General features: G+C 34.5%; 4 protein-coding genes across 4 annotated transcripts; all 4 read right to left on the bottom strand.

Annotated features, from left to right (window-relative positions):
* Positions 1-1263: 1263 nt before the first annotated feature.
* Positions 1264-5875, bottom strand: LOC116208730 (protein NAR1). Its single transcript, XM_031542280.1, has 10 exons — positions 5566-5875; positions 4904-5128; positions 4487-4673; positions 4160-4286; positions 3065-3242; positions 2932-2981; positions 2660-2831; positions 2354-2480; positions 2064-2155; positions 1264-1813 (listed from the first exon to the last, which is right to left on the bottom strand). Exons 1-10 carry the CDS (start codon positions 5692-5694, stop codon positions 1661-1663), a joined length of 1440 nt encoding a protein of 479 aa, XP_031398140.1. The 5' UTR covers positions 5695-5875; the 3' UTR covers positions 1264-1660.
* Positions 5876-6642: 767 nt separating this feature from the next.
* Positions 6643-8941, bottom strand: LOC116209162 (CASP-like protein 2B1). The gene is made up of 3 exons (XM_031542721.1): positions 8530-8941; positions 8276-8408; positions 6643-7230 (listed from the first exon to the last, which is right to left on the bottom strand). Exons 1-3 carry the CDS (start codon positions 8751-8753, stop codon positions 6973-6975), a joined length of 615 nt encoding a protein of 204 aa, XP_031398581.1. The 5' UTR covers positions 8754-8941; the 3' UTR covers positions 6643-6972.
* Positions 8942-17270: 8329 nt separating this feature from the next.
* LOC116207064 (PLASMODESMATA CALLOSE-BINDING PROTEIN 5-like) lies at positions 17271-18681 on the bottom strand. The gene is made up of 3 exons (XM_031539923.1): positions 18117-18681; positions 17663-17914; positions 17271-17559 (listed from the first exon to the last, which is right to left on the bottom strand). The coding sequence occupies exons 1-3, from the start codon at positions 18184-18186 to the stop codon at positions 17525-17527; spliced, it is 357 nt and encodes a 118-aa protein (XP_031395783.1). The 5' UTR covers positions 18187-18681; the 3' UTR covers positions 17271-17524.
* A 681-nt stretch (positions 18682-19362) lies between these two features.
* LOC116209155 lies at positions 19363-19782 on the bottom strand. The gene has a single exon (XM_031542710.1). It carries the CDS (start codon positions 19780-19782, stop codon positions 19363-19365), a length of 420 nt encoding a protein of 139 aa, XP_031398570.1.
* Between the last annotated feature and the right edge of the window lie 5426 nt (positions 19783-25208).

Raw genomic sequence — 25208 nt, 5'->3', positions numbered from 1 at the left:
CGGTTGTACAGCTCTCGGCTCCTTAGGAATGTCTGTCCAAATTGATTAATTGTCCTACTTGGCCTTGAGAATGGAATAATCAAGTTTGTACAGTAGTGTTAGACACGGCCATGTCAGAATTAGGGTGTAAATTTGATGAAATGGATGAATATATGTGCGTGTGTCCATGGCCGACTTGAATAATTAGTTCCCGGGTGTCATTTTTTTTGTCTAATAATCACTCGAGAAAGAAAGAGGAAGGAAGGGGAGGAGTCGGGTTCGGAGCTGCAAGAAGAGCCAAGGAAGGGCGGGCACTCGAAGGTCGGTGCCGAGCATCGACGAGATTGAAATTTTTTGGCCGATTCTAGGAATTATTCGAGACTTCAATTGGTCCTTGATCAATTGCAGAACATTAAAAAAAGTTTGTTTGATATTTCTTTGTTATTTCGTTTTCATGTTTTTTAATTTTGCAAGTAATTAAATTGTTTTTTATTTGGTTGAACCGGTGTGTATTGGTTCGGTTAATATCGAAGAGAATCCGGCTTATTCTCGGGTGAGATCGATCGTCGATGAGAAGATATATGACCAAAAATATTGATAGATATCAGGAGTGAATCTTAAACTAAAAAATATAAGACGTGTACTTCAAGATTTTATGTAAGGAGATCCAATACTAAAAAAAAACATAACTGTGAGGGTTGTTCTTTTGCTACCAACCGTTATAACGTCATTTTATCTCCATCTCTAGGTTATCCTCAACAACTGACTGACAACATATTTCACTACCAACCAAGGATGGTTTTTATTAACTGGTCGTCGAGTGAACAAATTCAACTTTAGGCTCCTATATAGTTTGGCTACCATTGTCTCGACGAGTCGAGCTACCAAGACCTTGCAATTGCTCGGTAGATTAATTTGGTTTAGCAGACACTCAATAATTTCAATGGGCGGTCAAGAAGTGGACCATGACTTCAAAACCTTCCTGATCACAAGCCTGTCAATTTCATAGTACCTTCGTTAAAGTTTAGCCCTGCAAAGAAAACCTTCACTCACCTTGGCTGGCATTCTGTGCTTGCTTTACCCTTCAACTGGTGCTGAAGCTTAAAGCGGTTCTCGGGATTCCATTATCTCAGATCTCAAAAAGCATTCCAAAACGCATCTATGTTAGAAAAGATGAAGATAATTTACCCGTGCTAGAATCAGAACCGGATACTCTTCTTTCTGAAGGAAGGAAAATTATTAGTTTCTGAACTCATTCATCACAGAAGCTTAAACCCATGCACATTAAAAAATCTTCTGCGAGCTCTATTTTATCACCCCTTAGTGGTTATATACAAGGGTGCGGATTCGCCTCAACCAGTAAAAGGTGTATACATAATCGGCATAAAGATCAAGTATGGCAACAAACAAACAGATATTAATTGTGCTTCCCTGCTGTATAGAGATGTGAAAAATTAAAAATTCAATATACATGGAGGAACATTAATTATTCTCGAGAATAAATACAGAAAACTATACACGAGCAGAACAAGCAATTCACTACCTGTCGTATCAAAATTGGAGGGACTCTCTAGGTCCCATCAATGAAGATTGAAGATATCGGAGGAGTCGTGTCGGAGAGAGCTGAAGAATATCTGCAATCCCTAGTTGAGGTCCTATCCATCCGTTGGGCGCAAACAATTCACCAATTATGCAACTGCGAAGTAACACTTTTGACCACCGGGTGGTACTCTGTGTGCATGTATTTCTTCGCTTTCTTTGAGCCAGGCTGCTCAAGCCATTCATTATACATCTTTCTCACAAGGGGACTCTCAAACGGATCAGCTCCCAAAACCTATGTTAAGTAATAAGCAGTCAGTAGAACAATCGGTGGAGCACAAAATCAAGGCATAATTTTCACTTGTCAAAAACAAAGCCGACAATTGATTTTGCTGTTTTCTACCTAAGGCCAGTGATAAGAGCATTCATACCAATGGCGGTCATATCACCACACTAGAGGATATTGCAGCCATTTATGAGCTCATCATTAATCAAACTTTCAGCAAGTTATTTTTGATAATAAATTTGGAACCCAAAATACTCACGTCTTGTGCATAAACAGCTTCCAATGCCTGAATCAAATCCTTGGCCGTTTGATCTGGGTCAGGCTTAATTTGACCTCCACCATTTAAGCAACCTGTCAGCAAATATTTTTGCTCTTTGTAACATACACACACCAAAAAAAGGGAAATACAAAAAGGCACCAAATAGAGACAAGACAGCTGGCCTTCCAACATCAACTACAGGGAAAAAAAAATAGCCGTGCTACACTGGTAAATTCATTGTTTTGTTGTTACGAGAGCTCAAGGGTAAGTAGACACGAAAGTTATATTACCTGAAGGACACGCCATGACTTCAACAAAATCATAATCACACTTCTTGCTCTTTATTTTTCTGACAACATTCTGTAGGTTCCGAAAGCCATAACATAGTGCAAATTTCAATTTGGTTTCACCCTTCACCTGCACCCAAAGAGGAACTATTACATACATGAGGAATCAAAAGAGATAAAAACAAGCAAGCAAAACACAAGCGATTAATAGAAAACAAATAACACACCACACAACATAAGGTAAAAGAGCTGTAAAGAAAACGGTATATTTGAAAATAAGCAAATTAACAAAGGAAGTATCCAACTCACCTCCAGGGTTACTTCCTGAAAATCTGAATTTCTTATAACTTTAAAATCCAAAGGGCCTTCAACATCTCTTCCAAACAGTGCCTTGGCAGCATATCTAAAAACTGTCTCTGCGTAACCTCCCGAGCTCCCGCGGACCCCATAAAGTTCTCCATGTTCATTAACATTCGTCATCCTGCATAATACCCGTATTAAGTTTTTTAAAACATATATTAAAGCTTTTTTACCCTGCAAAGAGACCGAAAAGGAAATGCAATAGATTCTATTCTTCTTACAGATTGTCCAGTGGTGACTCTTCCAGAGCTTTAAAGTTCGTGGCTTTGATCTGCAAATTAAGCAGAAAAGCTTGTTAAAAGAGCAGAACATGAAGTAGAATCCAAAAAGAAACACTCTGGATAAGATGCTAACCCGTATCAAATCTAGAACTTCTCCAGAAGTCAAAACAGAATCTACTTCACTAATTCGGTGAACCTCTTTCCCCTCGGCCTTGTTTTGAGATTCCAATTCATAAGCAAAGTCATCTCTAACAGCCTCAAGCTTCTTATCATAGCAAGGCATGACAGTCACATGATAGATCTCCTCTGGCCTGTCGAAAAATTTGCTTAAGCAATCGAATCATCAAGGTACAACCATGGTACCAGCCATCTCCAGTAGTATATGACAAAACAGCAATAAACCCATCAAGAAAAAAGTAGAAACTAAAACATATATTGATCCATAAAATTAGAAAATACTTCAAAACAGTCAACATAATGATCTCTCTTACAAATCCGGGCACCTTGTAATTTCACTCTTGGCATAATCGGAGATAAATTTTAGCCACTTCATTCCTCCCAGAAAAATACATAATAAAGAGTAGCGATTCAACTGTCCAGTATTGCTTCAAGTCATACAGAAAACTAGTAATGGCATGAAATCATGATGCTCACAACAGAAGCTCATCATGCATTTTTTCCCTCATTAATGGCAGAGATAATTTCGTCAACACGTTTTTGTTTTTTTCTCCCTTCTTCCGAGGACTTGCTTTTTCGAATTCTATCAATATTTCGCTCCTACAATTACTTATTCGTTGAGACACTAACCCCCAGGAAGGATAGATTTGAGGATGAGGAATTAGTATACCAATTCGCTTTCTTCCTTCCCATTCTTATCAATAGAAACCCCCCTTTTTTGAGTTTTTTCGGGAGTGTTACAACAAACCAAGTATTCCGTAATTGACATGAAACATGTCCCTAATAATTAATAAGAACACTTGGTTTTGTGCATCTGATTCAAAATTACCTCGTCCTGCAGATTCTTTTTCTTCTTGATTTCGATTCTCTAATTCAATAATTTTTTTTTCAATTGATAATATAAAAAGATTCCCCTTTCTCTTTATATTGATATTTGATTTTCACTAACATTTTCATTTCCATTCAAACAGCCTTTGAGATCGGCTTGCTTCACCTTAAGGGCATGATAACACGAAAGGAAAAATAAAGAGGCTAAGATATGATACTTTACCTGAGACCCACTTCCTGGCACAGGTGATTTTTGACAATAGCTCCCATGGCCTGCTGGGGACTCTTTACAGTCGAAATATAGGGCAGAACAAAAGATCCAAGTGTTTTTTCAGCATAGCATATCCAACCTGCAAAACTGAGAGATGTAAAATATCAACTAGAAAAACTTATTCCCTTCATGCTGAATCCCCATTTCCAAAACAAGAAAAGAGGAGACTACAGGGCACATTACACCATTATCATCCTACTTTATTAGTATGGCTAACAAAGACGTTGTAGTTCAAATAATAAAAAGCTTAAAAATAGACAAAATTATGCACTAACATACCTGGGCATGCAGAAGCAAGCATGGGAAGGGAAAGCTCGCCATTTTCTCCACCTTTTAGTTCCCTTTGCTCATAACGCATAACAAATTCTTTACAAGACTCTGTAAGAGTTATATCTTTGCTACTACTAGTATCAAAGACTGCCTTCACTCCCATAGACTTGAAAAATGTTGTCAGCTTCCTTAAAACCTGAAGCAAGGGAAAATTAGATTTGGTTATGAGCACACGGAAGAAAAAGTACATGAAAAACCACTGTATCACATGAGATCTGACAATTTTGAACAGATCTGACGTCTCTGTTCATTAGGAAAATGAGAATACCGACTATCCCATGCCACTAATTGATTGAAGCCCCCATTTAACAAGGAATAAATGAATTTTGAAAAAAGCGGAACCCAATTTCAAGGATTTAGATTCACCTGAAGAGGGGAGATGCCAAAATGAACTGCAAGTGAAGCTCGAGATTGGGGAGACACCGAGACAATAACAGCCTTTCCCTTGTCAATATTAGACAGGAACTCGTCCAAGCTTTGCTTCTCAAGCATAACAGTCTCCGCTGAAGTGATACAGCCACTGCATGCTAAGCAGTCCTTGAGCGAAATTTTTACCGGTTCCTCTCGTACTTGCTTGTTGGCAATTGATACCTTCACCGATCAAATGAAATTAAACATTCATAGGAAAAAAGAACTAATAGCCCAATCTAGAAATGAATAAGATCACCACACTATATCTGTCTGCAATATAAGAAACATACAAGACAAGCTGCTAAGTTCCAAAATTAGCAATCTCTGCATTCAGCTAAACCTAGTGAGGAAACTCCAAAAAAAACACGTAATTTTCAAAGAATTGCAGAATTGAAACCAGAGCTCCAGCATCTCCCATAGCAAGCTCAACATCAAGACAACAAGAGAAGCTGTTATCAGCAATCTCTGCATGCAGCTAAACCTAAAACTAGGAATCAAGCTCGAAAAAACAGGTAATTTCGAAAGAATTTCAGAATTTTCAATCAGAGCTGCGACATCTCCCCCCAGCAAGCTCAACTTTGGACAGAGCAATAGGGAATAAGAGTTGCGAGACCTACCTGCGGCGTATCGGTTTTCTTCGCCGGAGCGGACTTGAGGCCCTTAACAGAGACGATACAGGACTGAGACGGCGCAATGAAATCGTTGAGATCTCCAATCCGAAGCGTCGCGGAAAACTTCTCCGACATCTCTCTTCTACTTCACCGGACGGCGAGGCGGCGAATCAGCAGCTCAATTCCCACTACGAGGATCAATCAACGATGACTTTCGAACGGAGAGATCGAACTGGTTCGCTAGACAGCAGAAAAGATTCGTTTTTAGGGTTTTATCAACGGAGACAGAGATGGAGGGAGAGACGGTGACTTTGCTCATATGGCGGTGACCTCACCGGAAAGTTAGAATATTGGCGCGAGTGTCACCTGATTGTGATGGATGGATGAGACGGACCAATGAGATTTGAGGGTCTTGTGGAAGAAACTGGATGGAACGCTGGTCGGGGATTGTCTGATTGTTTGGTGACCGTGGAACTGTCACTGACATTCCATAATTCTATGGCACGTGCCGACCACAGACAGCTATCTATTTATGCACCGTTTCGTTTCAAAATATAATTTTAAAATTAATTTTTAATTTTAAAAAAGAGTTATATAAATGAAGTTGACTCTTTAATTTTGTATGAGTTATTTTATTTTTTTATAAAAAAAAAGGTATAAATGAAACGTACTCTTTGACTTCGTATGAATTATTTTGTTTTGTTATGGGTAAAATTAGATTAAAATTGTGATTTTAAAATCAGATTTGCAAATCAAATAAGACTCACGGAATATATTTTTTTTGAATATCATGATCTCATCGACTATGTCATTTGCAACCATTGTTTGTTGTTTAATGCTTTTTACTATTCAAAGATAACCTTTTCTTTTAATTCTGACATAAAACGTCTTTATCCTAGATAAGATGCATACGTGGTGTGATTATCTAATTTTATCCAACAATTTCTCGTCCCGAGAACTCTCGTCTTGGAAGATGCATATATACCGTACCTCACACAAACCCATAGCTTATTACATTTCGATGATATTACTACAATGTCGGGATTAATGGGGCGTACACCGACATCAATGTCGGGTCTCTCAGAGACTGAACATTAGCAGCTTCATTTCACCCATCGTCATTAATAGAACGCATACTGCGATTCATTACAAGTTTACAACCGCCTTACTATGGTCAGGTAATTGGCCAAAGCATAAATCGCTTCTGCCCTAGAAAACGAGTCCACAAGTCAACAAGACTTTAACCCGGAGATCGCGTGAAAACTGAGAGCTCGGGATCGGCTTATTTATGCCGGAACATCTAAATGCCTACACCCACCGGACAGAACTCACCTAAGATTTTACAAAAACTATGTGACAGAAACGGAAACTAAACCCAAGTTTCAAAGACATAACAGAGATCTCTGGTCTGGTTCACCAACCCGAGCCGCTGCTCTTGCCCTTGCTGCCTCCTCCATACAACCGAAAGAGGCTGAAGGCGGAAATTGCAGCAATCACAACCATACTAAGGCTCACGAGCAGGGCAGTCGCAATCCCTTCCCCGACTTGATTGCAGAACTCCCCATACATATCACATATCTTCATCCACTGAAGCTCTGGTTGTCCCACTTTTGCAAAGACCGCAGATTGAGCTGCTGAAGCGACGGCAGCTAATGTTACGTAAGCCATTGCCTGTTAAAGGAAATTAGTCGGTAATGCATCAATATAATCATAGACGTGTTGACGAGTAGAATTGCCCGGAATGTATCTATAGGTACCAATTTACCACAGCAAAATATGGCTTGTAGATTACGAAAGAGAGGCAATAACACCAACACCAACAAAAACAACACGATGACTTGGTTGCAAAACTTAGAAAATCCTTCACCCATGACACCCAGGACGGGCCTTCCCGATTGAAGACGTAAATATACCATTGATTTCAAGATGTTTAATCAGGCTTCAGAATTATCTCCGGTGATCTTAACAATCATTCGCTGCCAAAACTATTTGTTAAAGGAATTTCCTTGAACCCCGAAACAGTCAATGCATGAAACCGAATGTCTGACGGACCTCAGAGATCCTATTGATTGAAGTAATGAAGGGCTGTCAAATTGGTTGGACACCACAAGTGTTCTTCCTAACATTATTCAGCATAGTATTACTCCAACTCTCTCCTACACCACAAACTATTCCCAGTTTGGAGCCCTGGTCCCATAAAGCATTAAATAAACCTTGGATGATGCTCAATAAAGAAAACCACGCGGCAAACATGCAATCAGAGAGGCTTCAATAATCCGAATGAAATTCACTGTCGCAGCTCCTAATTACCCTCACCGGAACATTTATTGTTTAAGAAAAAAGAAAGCATCACACTAGGAAACACGAAATGAAATTGCAGCATTTAATAAAAGGAAGAAAATATTAGATGGTTGTCACTCACGAACTATTCGATACGACTTCCAATACATTGTCACTCGGAATTTATAAACTTGTCTCTTTCATTGCTCATTTCATTGCTCATGCTTACTTGGTGTGTTATGGGGCTTACTAACAACCATCAAATATTTTCTTAGTTAAATGGGAATAAAGAAAAGTGGCTTCTTCTTGAGCTAAAACTATTTATTAAGATCTTTCCGGATGAGAGCCAAAGGAGAAATCTTTAAAACTAAAATTTGGGAAACTGAATGAGAAACTTCATGCAAAATTTTGGCTTTCTAGATCTCAAGTTCTTTACCTGATCACCCGAGAAGATGGCCCAAGCTAAAGGCTTGCTGAACAGAACATATCCCCCGATCATGCTCGCAGCACACCTCAATGCTTGGATCAGAGAGTAGGAAGCAGCTATCCCATTGGCAATCACTAAGAAGCTTCAAAGGGGGAAGAAGAGCATAAAAAAAAAAAGCATATCAGGCAACGAAAAAGGCTCCAAATTTCAATCTTTCTAAACGGGGGAGAACTGATGATTAGGAAAATGTGAGACTGACTTACACAAGAGCTTTCATGTCAGTGAATTTGGCCCTCTTCCGAATTGTGAAGATTTCCCTGACCTGACTGTCTGTCCCCACAAGAACGGCTGAAACAACAGCAAGCCCACAGATCACGCACCTCAGCACCAGCTCCACAAGCCTCACTCTCCGGTCAATCACCTTCAAGTTTGTCTCGTGATGCACTGCAACATTCCCAGGACTAACACCCACTCCCAGATAACTCATCTCTCTCGAGCTGAACTGACCCAAGAAACCCAACGGCCAGAGCAAGAAGAAGGTGCGGATAAAACTCCTCTCTACTTCAGCTTAGACACAGGCGCACAAGAGCTTGAAGCTGTAAAGTGAGCCAAAACCTTTCCGGTCGAAACCCACTAATAAGCTCCTCATAAAGGGCACCATCCCACCAACCCATTTTCTTTTATATATATATATATATATATATAGGAAAAAGGAAAAAGCTTTTTTTTTTTTTTTTGCCAATACAAGAAGCCAGAAAAGAAAACTGATGCATTAATTTATAAATGCATTGTAGTGACATCATTGCTTTCATTCACCGGTAGAGCCAGTCCATCAGCACTCTTTAAGCTAGATTTTCACATTTACTCCTCCCGAAAGTTTTTGTCTTTTATGTTGGGGATTTTCTCGAACACTTTGTGGGTGGGTGGAGCTCCGGAGCAGAGGCAACCGCAGAGGCTGCCACGTGACAGGAGATGGAGGGAAAAGAAAAGAGGGCACTTCACCCCCACCCAGCAGCCGTTGCAGGCGATGCATTAACACGTCCCAGTCTCAGTCGGGCATTGAAGGGAGGCGCCCATTTCAGATCAGGAAGACGAGGAAGAAGAAGGGTGGTGAAGCGATGACTGTCCCGACAGTAATGAGATGCAGATGACATGAAATTCTAGGAAACAGGGGACAGTCCCTTGTCCCGAGAAAGGGGTGGGGAGGGATAAGGCGAAGGTGAGGGACGTGTTAAATTCGCCATTGAATGAAGGAATCGGATCGAAGCCGGATTTATGACGAGACCCATTTCCTTAATCGATTCATAGGAAGGAAGCAGCAGAAGCATCCGAATCAAAATTGATGGGATTGATTGATTCCTCGAGAAAGTCATTTTCTTCCTCACTACGGCCTGCTTGCAGTGATGGGCTAGCTAGAAATGCCATCCCATGCCATGATTATAGTATAACCTTTGTCGTGGGGCCAAAGCGGTCCATAAAGTCTTGCAGAGAAATATTTTCCAAACTTAAATTAAAAGACGAAACTCACCGAATTGCATAAAATATGTGAAATTATATGGTATTTCCCGATATTATTACATGGAGGTTAGATTTTATTTTAAGAAAAAACTCATCCGTCAACAGCCTTCCGTTAAATACTGATGTGTCACGTTTTGTTGGCCCACCATTGCAAGCATGGACACGAGGTGGGTTATCAATGTTCCCCAACTGCAGCATACAGCAAAACACATCATGGATTCAAAATCTCTTGGAATCACTCGTCTTTGGCGTGATTACTCGCTCCGTGTCTCCTCGGAGATTCACGGAGTCTCGAGATTAGTCGGATGAAACCTAGACACCTCGGTTTAAAAAAAAAAACATACACCAAAATACGTGCCTTTTGATGCAATTTGTAAAACACGTGTTAGATGTGGAACATTTTGCAAACCATATGCTTTTGTATGATGATTACACGAAATTATATTTATCCGAAAGCATGAACATTGCTTTGTTAAGGGATTATTTTTCACAAAATATTTCATATCCCTGCAAAGGATGAAGGGGGAAAAAAAAGTCCAAGGGACTGTGTATCGGAGTATACACAATTACACATTCATGTGATATACATGAAAATCTATGCGTACTATTAATATATAGAAGAAGACATTAATGGTGTAATTTTCATTTTTTTGAAATTATTCTCATTTCAATTTATTTGAAAATTAATAGCTATGGCCTTATTTGGTAAACTCTAACTCTATTCCAACTATATATATATATATATATATATATATTAATTGGGCAGTAATTATAATAATGTGGAGGGATAAAATAAAAAATTAATGATTGTGCCGTTGAATTGTAGAAAAAAAAAAGTAATAAATAATTGAGAGAATTTAGTATTAAAAATTGAATTGAATGGTAGTTAAAATAAAAAAAATTAAAGAAAAAGAGAAAAGTAGTAATTATGTTGTTGAATTGAAAATAAATGGAGTTAAGTGGAGTAAAAAAAAATTACTCCAAAACCAAACAAGACCTTAAGCATTGTTTGGGACTCCATTTCAATAATAAATAATTATATTTATTTGGGGTTATAATAATTGTGTTATTGAATTATGAAAAAAAGTAAGAGAAAATAATGAATAGTTAAGAGAAATTAATGATTGGGTTGTTGAATTGTGGAAAAAGTAATCAATACTTGAGAGAATTTAGTATTGAAAATTGAATTAAATAGTAGTTAAGATAAAAAAAAATTGAAGAATAAGAGAAAAAGTAATAATTGCGTTGTGAAATTGAAGATAAATTAAATTAAAATGAAGTAGAATAATGAATATTACTCATTTGCTAAACACATCCTAATAATTTTATTTCTTAATTCTTCGGTCATCTTCCCACCTTTTTCCTGTAAAGACCCTCAGGTTACTTTTTCGAAATTTTTTTTATCTCTGTTTGGACTTCTAATATCATAATTAATTATGATAATTTAAATAAGATTTTAATATTAAAAAGATCTAGAGAATTTAGCGGAGCTCGAGATCATCGAAATGAGATTCCCACAATTTTCAGTTTATTTTTTTTCTATATAACTTTTTCTTGTTAAAGTTTTGCAAATTTTGTTCGGAATAGTGTATACAGTAATAAGTTTGTAATATAATATAAATAGGTAATTAGTAATATATTGTGGTTTTATCTTGATTTACATCGTGATTGATAATTTTGTAACAACTTTACTTTTAAATTTTTAATTTTTTGTTACTATAAGATCAATAATTGCTGGCTTGTGATCATTTTTGAACAGAAATCGTTTGCATATGATTAATTATATTGACATCCTCATGCTCAAATATATAAATATTTAATATTTAATTAGCACAAAGATTATATAGTGACATCATACGATACGACTGATCATGTCCCGGATTTAGATCATGACATTTAGGCCTGCATTTATAAGTACACACACACACATATATATATATATATGTAAACGAAAACAGAATAAAGGCGGGCCCGATCAGATGATTTCAGAACGCTTCGAATTGAATTTTCTCTGTTTTTTGAGTTTTTTTCTAAAAAATAATTTCTTTGAATTTTTTAAAAATATAGATATTGATTTGTGATGCCGTTCATTATTTTCTCGATTTTTTAGCTTTCTTTTTAAAATATATTTTTAAAAATTTTAAATATATAGATATAGATTTGTGGACTGGTCGTTGTTTTCTCGAATTTTTAAGCTTTTCTTTAGATTATGAATTTATTTTTATTTTTTAAACATATAAATATAGATTTCTTGGATCAATCATTATCTTCACGGGTTTTGAGCTTTCCTGGAAATGAATTTTAATTTTTTTAAAACATATAAAATATAGATTTATTTTTTTATAAATATGATGATGATGTGTTATTTATTTATTTTTTTCGATAGGTTACATATCTGTTTTTCAAAAAGCAAATCAAATCATATCTTTTTTTCCCCCTTATAGATAGAGATCTGACTTTGAAAGATATTTCTACCACTATAGTTCTTCAATTTTGTGCGCACACAAGAGTTGTTTACAGGCATGCTAACAATTAGACTTTTGCAGGTGAATTCTCTAACTTTTTGCTTCTTCTCACATGTAAACTTTTGTAAAAATTTTGGATTATCCAATTTTATATGTGTGGTTTGATAGTGTTGAAGATAAAAATTCATCATGCCAATGATTAGAGCCTTTCTTTACAATTTATTATGCATAATCTTGATAATGAAGAATTTCTCAAGACATGTTGAGTTCTCTTCTTTTATGTAATTTTGTTCTTATCTTATTCGTGAAATTTAACTACAATGTTCAACAATTTATAGCACTATCTTATATAATAAAATTAGCACAAAAAGATCATGTTCAATCACGTACAACGCACGGACTCCATGCATGGTTTCTTAATGAAATTTTCTCGGTTTTTTAATTTTTTAAAATTTTAAATTTTTAATGAATTATATAAAATAAAATATCTTTTTTAGGTAGGGAAATTTAAAATATCCTTATTTATGATATCTTCTAAAATTTCTTTATATTTAATGATTAGGTGCAATGTGAGAGGAAGTTTGAATATATATATATATATATATAGATAATGAATTTTGATGGAATTTTCTTGAATAATATTTTTTGGGTAAGCTAACGGGCTGAATAATTATTTTTAAGTTTATTGTTATACAACGTATTTATCTTTATGAGGGAGATAATCCCAAATATGGGGATACATGGCTCGTCTAAACAACAGAGAAAAATAGTAATATAAGAAAGACATTATATATTTTATAGATATAATTTAAAATTTAAAAAAAAACAAATCATCTTATATTTTTTCTAGAGTTTGTATAATATGTTATAAATTAATAAGAAACGTCACTCACATAAATCGTAGCCTATTCAGTTATCAAAGAAATACATCTATCACTATGCTCAAGATGAATTGTGCAATTATCATTGTTTGTTGTTATTGGTGGTGGTATTATTATATTTTTTTTTTTTCATTAACTTCAAATTCTCGATCTCATAAATACGAAAACCTAATAAAACAATTTCAACTTTTCTTTTTTTACTTTTTTGTATATCTACCTATGTTGTTATGAAAAAAATTCTTTTCATTAATTTTTATTCTTTGTCCTATGTACGCAACATGTTGTGCTTTGAAACTATTTCTTTCATTCTTATGAAATTGTTTTCATTTTTTAAATATTTATATATAAAAATTTTCTTTTTTATCTCATATTTTTTTCCACTTTGGTTATTTGAGTCTTTTACTTAAGGATGTGATTTCTTTTTCTTTTTTTTATTATCTTTTTTCATAACAAATGTATTGATTTGTATCTTTTTTAATATGATCTTTGCCTTTTCTTTTTTTGCAATTTTCTTCAATTTTTAAAAGTGTTTTTCAATTTTTTGCCTGTTTTATAACTTATATGTGTGCTATCAAACCAATTTGAATCTTTGATTTTTCAATACATTTTAGGCTTTTATTATTTGAGAAATATTTAATAATCTTGATATTTATTTTTTTATTTATGATAAAGTTATTATTTCATCCTATAAATAATAATATTAAAGTAAATATAAATTAAAAATATATATTAATATACATAACAGTTTAAAATGCGCATATAATGTATAATATAATAAATTTATTAAAAATAGATCACGTTCTATTCCATGCAATGCATGAGATCCATGATTAGTAGAGTTTGAATTCAACAACTACTCCATGTAATAAGGGATAAAACTCTCTCAGTGTGCATTTCTCCATTCACAAGGCTTGAATCTCGAACTTAACTTAAAAGAAACATGCCGAACTACTTGAACCATTATACGTTGGCTCTAACATTTCATTTTAGAAGCCATATTTTAATTTTAATTTTAATCATATGATAGCAAAACATGTCTTAATCGGAGGCCATTTAACTTTAATCTTGATCATATGAAAAGAAACGTGTCCTAGTATGGGACCATTCCTCCCAATGATTCATGAGGTTTTCTATCGTTCTAGGCATGAAAATGGCAAAAAGGGATTTCAGACGCATGTGGGGGATTCTTGGTGACGATGGAGATGTTAAGAGGTGTGACTGATTGCTAGCTAATGGGCGGGCCAAAGTAAACAAATAACCATAAACCGGGATCGAGCTTGAACCGAACTTGATTATATCAGTTCATATCACCCCAAGTCCGAAGAAAAAAGCCGCATCGGCAAGAATCGAACATAAATCTGAATCCAATTACAATAAGCAAATTCCTCTTTGATGTTTGATGGTGAGATATGATTTGATTCTAACACGACTTCAATATTGTGAAATCGAGCTGACCCGAGCCGAACCATGTCCCTCTTTTGCCTCTTTACGTGATCAATACGACAGCTAAAGTGGGAAAGCAATTTAAGTGCATCATCTTTGACAAGGGATAAGGTCATATTTATCACTTTGCTTTTGCATAGATTACCATTTTTTGGCCACTAATTATGAGATTGCATCATAGCGACTAAATCTGTCTCATACCAATAACATCTCAAGAATTGAATGTTTTATTGAAATTGTAAAACAATAACATCAATTGGGTAATTATAGGATTTGGTAGAAACTGCGAATTTGGAAGCCTCCCCAATCCTCTTCTAATTGTCGGAAACGGTGGGTGGGATAAGGATCGATAAAGGAATAATGGGCGATGGGGTAATTTCACGGGGATTGGCTACTCATGACTCAACATTAAGGTGGGCCGTCATTGTTCATTTAGCTAGTCGAATTCTGCCACACAAACATCCAACACGATTAGAAAAATTGAAAAATAAATAGCAATAAACGTGGCATATCCGAAAGGAAAATGAAACATTGTTGCTTTCCTATATCAATAATGAAATCCCGGACGAATCTATATATATATAGATATAAAGTTATAACCAATGCATTAAATAGGGATAAAAAGAAAATATTAATTATAATATTGAGGTAAAGTAGTAAAATCCTTACTAATTCATATGTTAATATACTACATATTTTATATAGAAAATATTCAAAAATGTATGAAAAAGTATTTCAATCACTCGTTAGCATATCGTTAAAAAATAAAAATATATTAATCATTTCAATAAAATAACATATACGTTAAATAGGGATAGAAAAGAAAATGTCAAAATAATATAGGGGTGAAGAGGTAAAATCTTGCTAAATCATATGTCGATATACTATACATTTTAAATAAAATATTCAAAAATGTTTGCAAAATATTCCAATCATTTATTATCATATTGTTAACAAATAGATACATTCATCATTTTAAGAAAATAAATAATCATTTATACTTATATGAACTTAAAATTAATTTTTAAAAAATTTAAGCATTCTGGCTAATTTTGTAAAAGTTTAATTTAGTAAAACTCTCATCCAAGTAACTTGGTGGGTGTTTGATTTCGGAGTAGAGTTATGACTCTACTCCACTCTATCAAATGAAAACAAAATAGTTGGGAAAATTTATTGTTAAAACACTGATTGTAATAATTATTACGAAAAAAGTATGTGAGAGAATTTATTAAAATATTAGACAAAAAGACAAAAAAAAAGATAAATAGTTTGGAGAATTTATTATTAAAAAAATTAGTCATAATGACTAAGAATAATTATGTGAGAGAGTTTGTTATTAAATTGGAGAAAAAATAAAAAGTAATAATTGTGTTATTAAATTGAGGGAAGAATAGAGTAGAGTGAAGTCAAGTAGAATTTTATTTTAAAAGCAAACAAAGCAGGGTCATTTTATCTAAAAGTGTTCGAACTTATAAAACTTAATATATGGAATATTAGTTATAATTAATAATGGCGCATAAGCAAATAATAAAATTTAAAATTTTTGATAAACTCTAAGGTTCTTATTTTTTTATAAAATAAAACTCACGATCTTATCTAAAAATGATTCATATTTTAGATTAATTTTTCTTAGAAATTAAATGATTATTGCAATGATGTATATATTACATGAATTCCTTATTTAAGAACTTTTGATATATATATATATATCAAATATATTTTTCTATTACAAATTTGAATTTACTGCATAACTTTTTATACACTAATATCAATTGTAAATTCAAATCAATTTGTTTTCATATTTAAACTTTATAATAATATTTTTATAAAATCCATGCAATACATGGGTCTAATAAACTAGTTTGAGATAAACCTAGAACCCAGTATCTTTTTTTTTTCCATTAATTTTTCATATGAAAAAAAGGGTACTCCAAGCTTTTCAAAGAAGTTTCATGGGCCTCCGAACCAAATACCTATCTATATGTGGGCTGAACTGATCACGGGCCGGCTGTTGGGCTTGATTTAGTTTTTAGCAAAGCCCACCGAGCAATCACATGTTAGTATTTTCATCACTACCATTTAATTTAAGAAACTTGAAAATGAAATTTTCAAATTGTACATGTTCCACGTCATATTTAATCTTATACGTGCAGAAAATTTCACAAAAAAAATAATAATCTGCAAACTCTGCAAATTTAGTTATAATTTCCTAAGCAAACTTTGCGATCTTGGTTAAACGATATAAAAGAATTGAGGAAAGTGCTAGATTAATCTAGTTCAAGTCGAGTTGATTCATTAAGAAAGTAAAAGTCTTTCAATCATAGATTATTCTTCATTTACAGCATTTCAATCTGAGACCTAAATTTAAAAAATAAAAAAGTGTCAAACCGCTTAGAACTAATTAACCAACCCGCATTGGTGGAGATGGAGCCTTTTCGAAAGCACACATAACAATAACTTTTCATATTGCTCCCCGTGATGCTATAGTTTCAATCCGATTAATTCTTCACAAATTAGTATTCGCAATTTGTGAGGATAGGAGGAGGAGGTTAGGTAACTTCTTTCTTCAAAATTATTCGTCGTTCAATTAATAATTTGTTGCTATACTTTTAGTGCGGGCAGTGCCTTCTTCTCCGCAGAAGTATATAGATGGCCTTTTCTAGCTGTCAGTGATGTTTAGGTGGGAAATCAATCATGTGGAAAGTAAGTGCCGAGATCTTAGTTTAAATTCAACATAGAAGACTTATAAAAATGGGATTGCTTATAAATTGATTATAGCATCTCATCTCATATGGGAAAACATATCGACGGACCAATATGCCTCGATCTGCACTTCGTGTAATACTTAGATTCCGCCAACAAATGCTTACCACTCGGAAAAAGATATCTCCTATAGTAGCCTCAACTTGACCAGACATGGACCCCCCGGAGCAATCCATCCACGCATGTATTCAAGGAAGATACTCAAACTTGCACGAACCATGACCTGTCATAATGCAAGAAAACGATCGATAAGTCACGTTGTTTTCTCCTAGGATACAACCTCAGGGGTCAAACCACTCTAAGAGAAGAGCGTCTATTTCACTTACTGGGATCGAGATCAGTGATCAGTGCAGCGGAATTGAAATAGCAAGTAGCACCTCTGCTCTTGAACTTCTGGTAGTAGCTGTTGAAGGCGAAGGAGGCATGATCTCTCACGGTGTTCGGGTAATAGCAAGGTTTGTTCGCTTGAATGGGTCTGCAATCTGCTCCTCCTTTTCCGCAAGCCCAGTCCATCGCCATTTGCAGGTCTTCTTCCGGGGTCTGCTCATCAGCTATGCACCATTCTACAAATTGCCCATCTGAAAAAATTTTCCCAATAAAAAATTCCCATCATGAATAAGTTTATACCGTCGATTCGTGTTTCTACATTGCCGATCACTCTATTTTATTGGGATTTCGATACTATGTCTGTATATATCTATGATAGGTGAAAGGTTGTGCAAAACAAAGATTTGTGATCCGGTCTGACCCAACTTCAAAACGTGCTGATTGGAATCTTACCAGGTTTCTTGGGCAGCAAAACAAGAAACAGAATGCCGAGCATTATCGTTAGAACTGCAGATTGCGACATCCACTCTCCACTACTATCTCCAAACCTCAAAATGATCGATGAATGTTAACATTCTTGACGATTGTAATATATCAAGAAGACGTAACAGTCTCTCTTCTCCCTTTAGAAAAAGTTCCAGATTCCCCTGCTTTCTGTTCTTTTCTTCGCCCTTAAGATAGGAATTCAAGATCCATATGTATTAATTTGTTTACTATAATATTCTTGTTCTGGAAAAGCTGGTCAAAGAATAATTCAACATGATCTGGTCTTGAAACTTTGGGTAATGTATGTTGATCGAGTTCTGGCCTCCTCCATGTAAACTTTATGAGTTACTCGTGAACATGAGCTCTGAACATAGTACAACTGTCCCCATACTGGTAGCTAGTCGGGTTTCGTGCTTTTTCTTCATACAAGAGCCAACGTAGTACGTACATTCTGCATAGAGAGATACGTGTAAAGGTCATGTTAGTATATGTGTGTGTGCGTGTGAAAAAGATAATCAAAATAAGTATATCGTGACATTAACAATCTGTTTGCGGCTGGGAAACTATATCGGGTTTAACATACCAGCAGAAAGGCAAATTCTCCCAGTTTGAAAGTCCTCTCAGATCTTTTTGCTGCGTTTGGTTTTAAAGTAGAATTTTAAAATCAGGTTTTGATTTTGAAAAAGAGCGGTATAAATGGAGTTCACCTTTTGATTTTGTATGAGTTATTTTGTTTTGTTGTGAAAAAAAGTGGTATAAATGAGACTCACTTTTTGACTTTATATGAGTTATTTTGTTTTGTTGTTGGTAGAATTAAATTAAAGTTATAATTTTAAAATCACATTTATAAACCAAACAAGTGATTAAAATATTTACCCTCCCTCGATAAAATATATTAGCGCACTAACTGTAGAAGATCGACATTAGCTAACCAAACGACTTCCTGAGCAGCATTATTGTCATGAACTTTTCCCATATATATTTGCACAACGAGCAGCAATCCAGTCCTGTACATTTTATCTGTTCCGTACATTTTATCTGTTCCGGCCCTTAATCTCAACAGCATCGTACGTGTAGTTTTCTTATGTTTGTCTGAAAAGGAAAAAGATTGTTCATAAAAAAATTGGAGTTATATTAACCGACTCATTTTTAGTATTATCACATTATAGAAAAAAGAAAGGCAACTATGGACAGACTAATAAATATTTTTCCTTTACAGATGAAGAGAAGTGTCAACATCATCATCAAAATCCTCGGACTTGTCGGACAAATTAGCCCTCAAAGATCGGGTCTGAGAAAACTGGGAACTGACGAACATCGGATTATCCATTGAACTAAAACACGAAGGACTAATGTTACTCTGCGGACAAGGCCAGAGGGAAAGAGAGAGCTGCGGAGGAGGCGAAGTGGTGCTGAGAGGAAGACCGAAGTCGGGTTGGAAGAAGAACTTGAAGGGCTCATAGTTCGGCGATGATGCGGGGTTGAAGAGCTTGTTCGGTGGCGGCTCAGTGAGCATCCTTTGGAGCTCCTTCTCTTCTCTCATCTCCTTCACTCTTTGCAGCTGTCTGAACCTCTCCTGCAATAGAGCAATGGAGGAATGAACAGCAATAGGATCACTGCCATCTCTGCCCATTTTCCTATCTATCCAAGTCCTTTTAATTTGGTTCAACTTCAGAGTTGGCTTATGATCACCTTAATATATATAGGGTGTTCGTGAGGGCAGTATCGTCCTTTCGAATAATTTAAACGGAGTTAGGGGTTCGATGAAATTCCAAATGGTTAAAAAAAGATGGGGAGGGAATGAATGACAACAGTAGGACAGCAGCAAAAGCTTGCAACGTCCAAGAAGAAAAGGTCAAGTGGTCGATCTAATGTGGAGTGCTTGTGCTTGTGTTGGAGTTGTGTATATTGTACCGTATGCATGAGAAAATCTTCAAATATACTATCCCACAACGGCATAGTTGATGAGAAAAAGAATATGGCCGGTTTGTTTACGGAGTGAAAAATATTTTACTTAACTCCGCTCTACTTCACTTTATCAACACGATTATTACTTTTTTATCTTATTCTTCAATATAAAAATAAATTCTCTCATATATTTTGTCATAAACTTCATTCAATTCAATTTTTTAATACTGAATTCTCTCAACTATTCATTACTTTTTTAACAATTCTCAAGGAAAATCCTGAATTGAATTCAAAATTGATGGGTTAGTGTGAGCTTATCCATGCGGTTATGCACTAATTTCCTTTACTTGTTCGAACAACCCAAAATTCTGTTATTTCAACTACATCAAATGATCTTTCAAATTGGTCAATGCTCTCAACAACATATTGATTACTTTTTTATCTTCTTCTTCAATTTAATAATAAAATCTCATATATATTTTTTTAATCATTATTACAATCCTACTAAATATATATATATATATATATAAATATTTGGAGTGGAGTGGAGTTTCACTCCATTACCAAACGCTATGTCAATATCTTGTGGCAATTAACAACTATCTGTGATAATTTTTTCACATTAGTAATGTCTATTCAGTTATTGTTTAATTCGATCTGATTAATAAAATATTTTGTATTACATAGCGAGATATGATCCCTAGAGAAATATTTTTCACGTACGAAAAGAGGCGGGCGATGAGAGAATTATAATTTTTGAGCCCAAAACATAAAAAGGGAAGTGAAAAGGAAAAGAGGGAAGAGAGAATTGGCAAAGGGGGAAAGAGTTAAAAAGAAAAATCCAAGAGAATGTTGAGGTTTAGCACATGGAAGGGTGTGTTTGGAGGAATAAAAGGGGGGTGTGGAGGGTTTGTGATGCTCTTTGTCAGTTACTGCCATTGTGCTAAACCCTAGGGACACTTTCCATGCTTTGGAGATTGTGAAGGCTTTTCCTGGTGGGACTTTCGGCATTTGATGACTTTTATTTTATATATATATAGATATAATCTTTTACACACACGTATATATATATATATACATACATATATTAATTGGGGTTTATATATCATCATGTTAACTCTTTTAAATAGATTAAAATGCTCTCTCCCTATAATCCATATGGTGTTTGTTGGAACTTCTTTTCTGGGAAGTACATTACAAGGAGAAGCTTGAGAACAACATATGCACCCTGCAAGTGTGGTTCCACTGACTGTTTAACAACTCATCATAATACCTAGATTTAGGTTGAGTTATCTCTCTCTCAATCTCTTCAACTACATAAATAGCTTATATATATCAAATTCAACATGGTAGTTGATACAACTTTACGCGTTTGCCGGAAGAAAAGTTAATGTAGGGAGAAGAGACATAAAGAGGGGACGAAGAAGAGACATAAAGGGGGACGAAGAAAAATGTTTAAGTAAGTAAGTTTTTGATTAATCACCTACCAAATTGAAAATAATTTGATTTACTGAGCGGATCCTTTTATTGATATATTAGCTGGTCTTTTAAATAAATTATTATGTTCTTAATCATGATGATCTATGCCTTTATCTGATCAGTTGCAAAATTAAGCTATTCAAAGTCTTGTCAAAGTTGATTAATCCTTAACTTCATCAAAATCATATCTCTCAAATTAATAGGATAAGATAAAAGAGTTCTAAGCTGAAAGTAGTGTTCAAATCAAAAGCTTAATTAGACTTGTGTGAAGTGAGATATCTTGGTTTTAATTGGGGAAATTATAAGGGCAAGAAGGGACTTGGTGGGGGGCCATTGTAAAGGGCAGAAGAGGACAAGGAGAAGAAGGGAAGAGCAGATCTCAGGAGTTGCATAAGTGCTTTTGATTGATCAATAATTCTAGGACCAAAATTAAAAAGAAAAAAGAGACCAACATTCTCTCCCTCCATCTATCTCTATCTCTCTCTTTCTCTTCCTTTTCTTTTTGGTAATTTTGTCTTGGAGTTCTTGGAAGGGAATGGCATGCAGAAATGATATATCAAAGGCTGCATAGTGCTTAAGTGGGTGATAAGATTTGGATGCTTCTTTTTTGCAGCACTAGCAATTCCATTTCGAGAATTTCGAAGTTTGAACATTTGTTAGAGGGACAAGGCGTGCGAATTTTTGGTTGGTTTTCACTGTTTTTTACTATATCAACTCATTTTTAATTACATCTTCGTCGATAGCCTTTTTGGGGTTTAAGTTAAAAACAGAAAAGCCTTATCCTACCCATTTTATGTAATAATAACCCAAATAAAATTATCTGCTCATGGATTTATTTATTTATTCTTCCTTAATTTTGTGCCTTCAAGTATATGCTTGTAAGCCTAGGACTAGTGTATGTGATAATCAAATGAACGGCTCAGCAAAAAAAAGATAATCAAATGAACGGGAAAGGAGACCAAGGTCATTGAGTTGAGGGTTTCATCATCTTCTATTCGACCTTCTGTCAATGTCCAAGTCCAAGACTAAGCTAGGATTGATGACGATTGCTTGTTTTGAGGGTATTTGAACGATTCACGGGCCACACAAAACTAGGTATGCCCGTCATGGAGACTAGGTTTTTGAGGGTCGCCTCATACTTCATTTGGTCTTTGACCGAGATCTAAGACTTAATTTGGAATGAGAATTGTCCATTTTAAGGGATCTGGACGACGATATAAGAGCAACAATAAACTAAGTACCTCACCGCAATGAGCGAGATGTGTAGATCTTTAGTTTTCACTATTTCTTACCATATTAAATTATCTTTTAATTAATGTTTAAGTACTTGCTTTTTGTGTTAATTAAAGTAAAAAAAGCTTATCCTTCCCATTTTAAAGGCAAAACTAGGATGTCCGCTTATGTAATAACCTAAACAAATCTATCAAATCAAGGAGATTAATTTACTCATTTAGATATGTGTGTGTGTGTGTGTGTGTGTGTGTGTGTGTGTGTGTGTAGACTAATCAAAAGTACAGGGAAGGGAAACTCATTGGGATGAACATATAGTGGAGGAAGGAATGTCGGGATGAAATATTGTAGATTATTCAATTTTCTCGAATTCCAATTCAATCTATATATCATGCATCCATTTGAATTTTTACTACGGCATGTCCTCACTCAGCCTGTCATTTTCCACATGGAAGCTCTCTTGAACAGTTACATGACAGAGGCAGATTCATCGTGTATGATCGATCTTGCGCCTTAAACTCCTCTGTCATCATCGTCTTAGAATACGGAACTGCGATTATATATATTAGTAACTAAGAACCATGATAATGTTATTTATAGGCATTGTTTGTGAGAACTAGGGGTAAGGCTAGTTAGCTCTAAAAATTTAGTTGATTAGGAAGCCCATATTTCAGTTTCCATCAGCCTTTCATCTAGGGTTTTTATATACCCTTTGGCCATAGCAAGCCTTAGCCATGCTCTGGGGTTCCATTAATTGGTTGACCCATTTACGCGACGTATTTATCCGATAGTTTTGAAGTATACTTTGGTAGGTATAGCGTTAAAACAATGAGATTATGGAATTAATAAGAGAAAAAAGACATTTTTGGTTTTATAAATTTAGCTTTGGTCAATTTTAATTCTCTAAGTTTTAAAAGTGCCGAATTAGTCTTATACGTAAGCTTCGTAGGGCAATTTTGGTCCATTTCGTGACTTATATGACAAAAAATGTTATTCTTTTTCAAAATTTATAAGACCATATTCTAATTGAATATTAATTTATATGACCAAAAATGTCTTTTTGAAAACTTATAGGACCGAAATCGTCTTACGGAACAAACATATATGACTGATCCGGTAGTTTTAAATTTTATGGGATCAAAATTGACTAATTGTCAAATTTATATGATCGGAAATTTTTTTTTCCAAATTAATATATATTTTTTCAGCTAAGACTTTATATTGAAAATATACTAAGTATAAACTGGCCGTTAGCTGTTTTGTTGCAAAACTTTTAATGAGCTGAGATACATTATTACTGAGAGGATAAATTATTGATACCAATCACTGAATATTCAGTTGGCTGCTCAAGTACAAAATGTTTACTCTTGTTGTATAAGAGTTTTGGGTTAACCTATCTGTACAACTTGTACAAAAAAAAATTTGTACACAAGAGTAAATATTTATACTTGGGTTGACTGAATTTTGAGTTAACTGAACTTAATGCTGAAAGGGCAAGGGCAATGCTGGAGAAAGTGCTTCTAGCTCTAATTGTCCCATCAGTCGTCTGTTATCTATAATATTTTCTAAAAAATATTTATCTTTATGGTTTGGCACAGCATATACATAAAGGTCAGAGAAACTCTATGAAAATATCTTTATATATATAATAAAGATATTTGCGAGTGATCCTTAAATATAATAGATATATAATGAATTGACATTATGATACTTGAAAATGGAATATTGTAATGCATTTTAACCGGTAACAAAATTAGATGATATTTGCTTTTCAAAAACATATTATATCATATATTTTGAAGATATATGAATCATATTTAATTTTCATAAAAGAAATCATATTATATTTTTCTAGATACTATATAATACGTTATGAATATTGAATAAGAAGCACAATTCGCATAATCAGTAGCTTATTCGGCTCTCAAAGAATACGTCTACCACATGGCGTGTTAATTTTTTTTATTTTTAATTGTTTCACTTCAAATTCTCGATTTTAAAAGTATGAAAACTATAATAAACCAATCTAATTTTTGTTTCTTTTACCTTTTTCTGTACTTCTATCTATGTTATGAAAAATATTCTTTTTCATTAAATTTCATTCTTTGTCCTATGTATGCGACACGTTGCGCTTTGAGTATTTTTCTCGATACATATTAAAATTGAAGGTGAATTTTCAAAAAAATATGTCAATCATTAGACATGAAGGCGAGCTTTTCAATTTGTTTAGGATAATTAGCTTTTCAATGATTTGTTTTTCTTTTTGTCACTTATATATGACTAATAGCTTTAGAATCTCTGGATTGCTAAATGGAATTTTGTGGAATTTTTGGATTCTGTAGTTTTATGTATATATTACGTCAAAATTCAGAATAAAAAATGTTGATAAATATGCGCATTAGAAGGATTTTTTTATACTTCTTTAACATAGATTTTCATATC

Source organism: Punica granatum, chromosome 5, assembly GCF_007655135.1.
Source record: "Punica granatum isolate Tunisia-2019 chromosome 5, ASM765513v2, whole genome shotgun sequence".
Lineage (NCBI taxonomy): Eukaryota > Viridiplantae > Streptophyta > Magnoliopsida > Myrtales > Lythraceae > Punica > Punica granatum.
This window is presented reverse-complemented; position numbering and strand designations above follow the sequence as displayed.

Coding starts and splice junctions, on each gene's coding strand:
- LOC116208730 (XM_031542280.1), bottom strand. CDS start 5,694: ATGTCGGAGAAGTTTTCCGCGACGCTTCGGATTGGAGATCTCAACGAT. Junction 4,674..4,903: donor TTGGCATCTCCCCTCTTCAG/GTGAATCTAAAT, acceptor CCCTTGCTTCAG/GTTTTAAGGAAGCTGACAAC. Junction 3,243..4,159: donor TGCCAGGAAGTGGGTCTCAG/GTAAAGTATCAT, acceptor ATTTTTCGACAG/GCCAGAGGAGATCTATCATG.
- LOC116209162 (XM_031542721.1), bottom strand. CDS start 8,753: ATGAGTTATCTGGGAGTGGGTGTTAGTCCTGGGAATGTTGCAGTGCAT. Junction 8,409..8,529: donor ACTGACATGAAAGCTCTTGT/GTAAGTCAGTCT, acceptor CCCCCTTTGAAG/CTTCTTAGTGATTGCCAATG. Junction 7,231..8,275: donor CCATCTTCTCGGGTGATCAG/GTAAAGAACTTG, acceptor TTCCTTTAACAG/GCAATGGCTTACGTAACATT.
- LOC116207064 (XM_031539923.1), bottom strand. CDS start 18,186: ATGTCGCAATCTGCAGTTCTAACGATAATGCTCGGCATTCTGTTTCTT. Junction 17,915..18,116: donor TTTGCTGCCCAAGAAACCTG/GTAAGATTCCAA, acceptor AAATTTTTTCAG/ATGGGCAATTTGTAGAATGG. Junction 17,560..17,662: donor GATCACTGATCTCGATCCCA/GTAAGTGAAATA, acceptor GCATTATGACAG/GTCATGGTTCGTGCAAGTTT.
- LOC116209155 (XM_031542710.1), bottom strand. CDS start 19,782: ATGGGCAGAGATGGCAGTGATCCTATTGCTGTTCATTCCTCCATTGCT.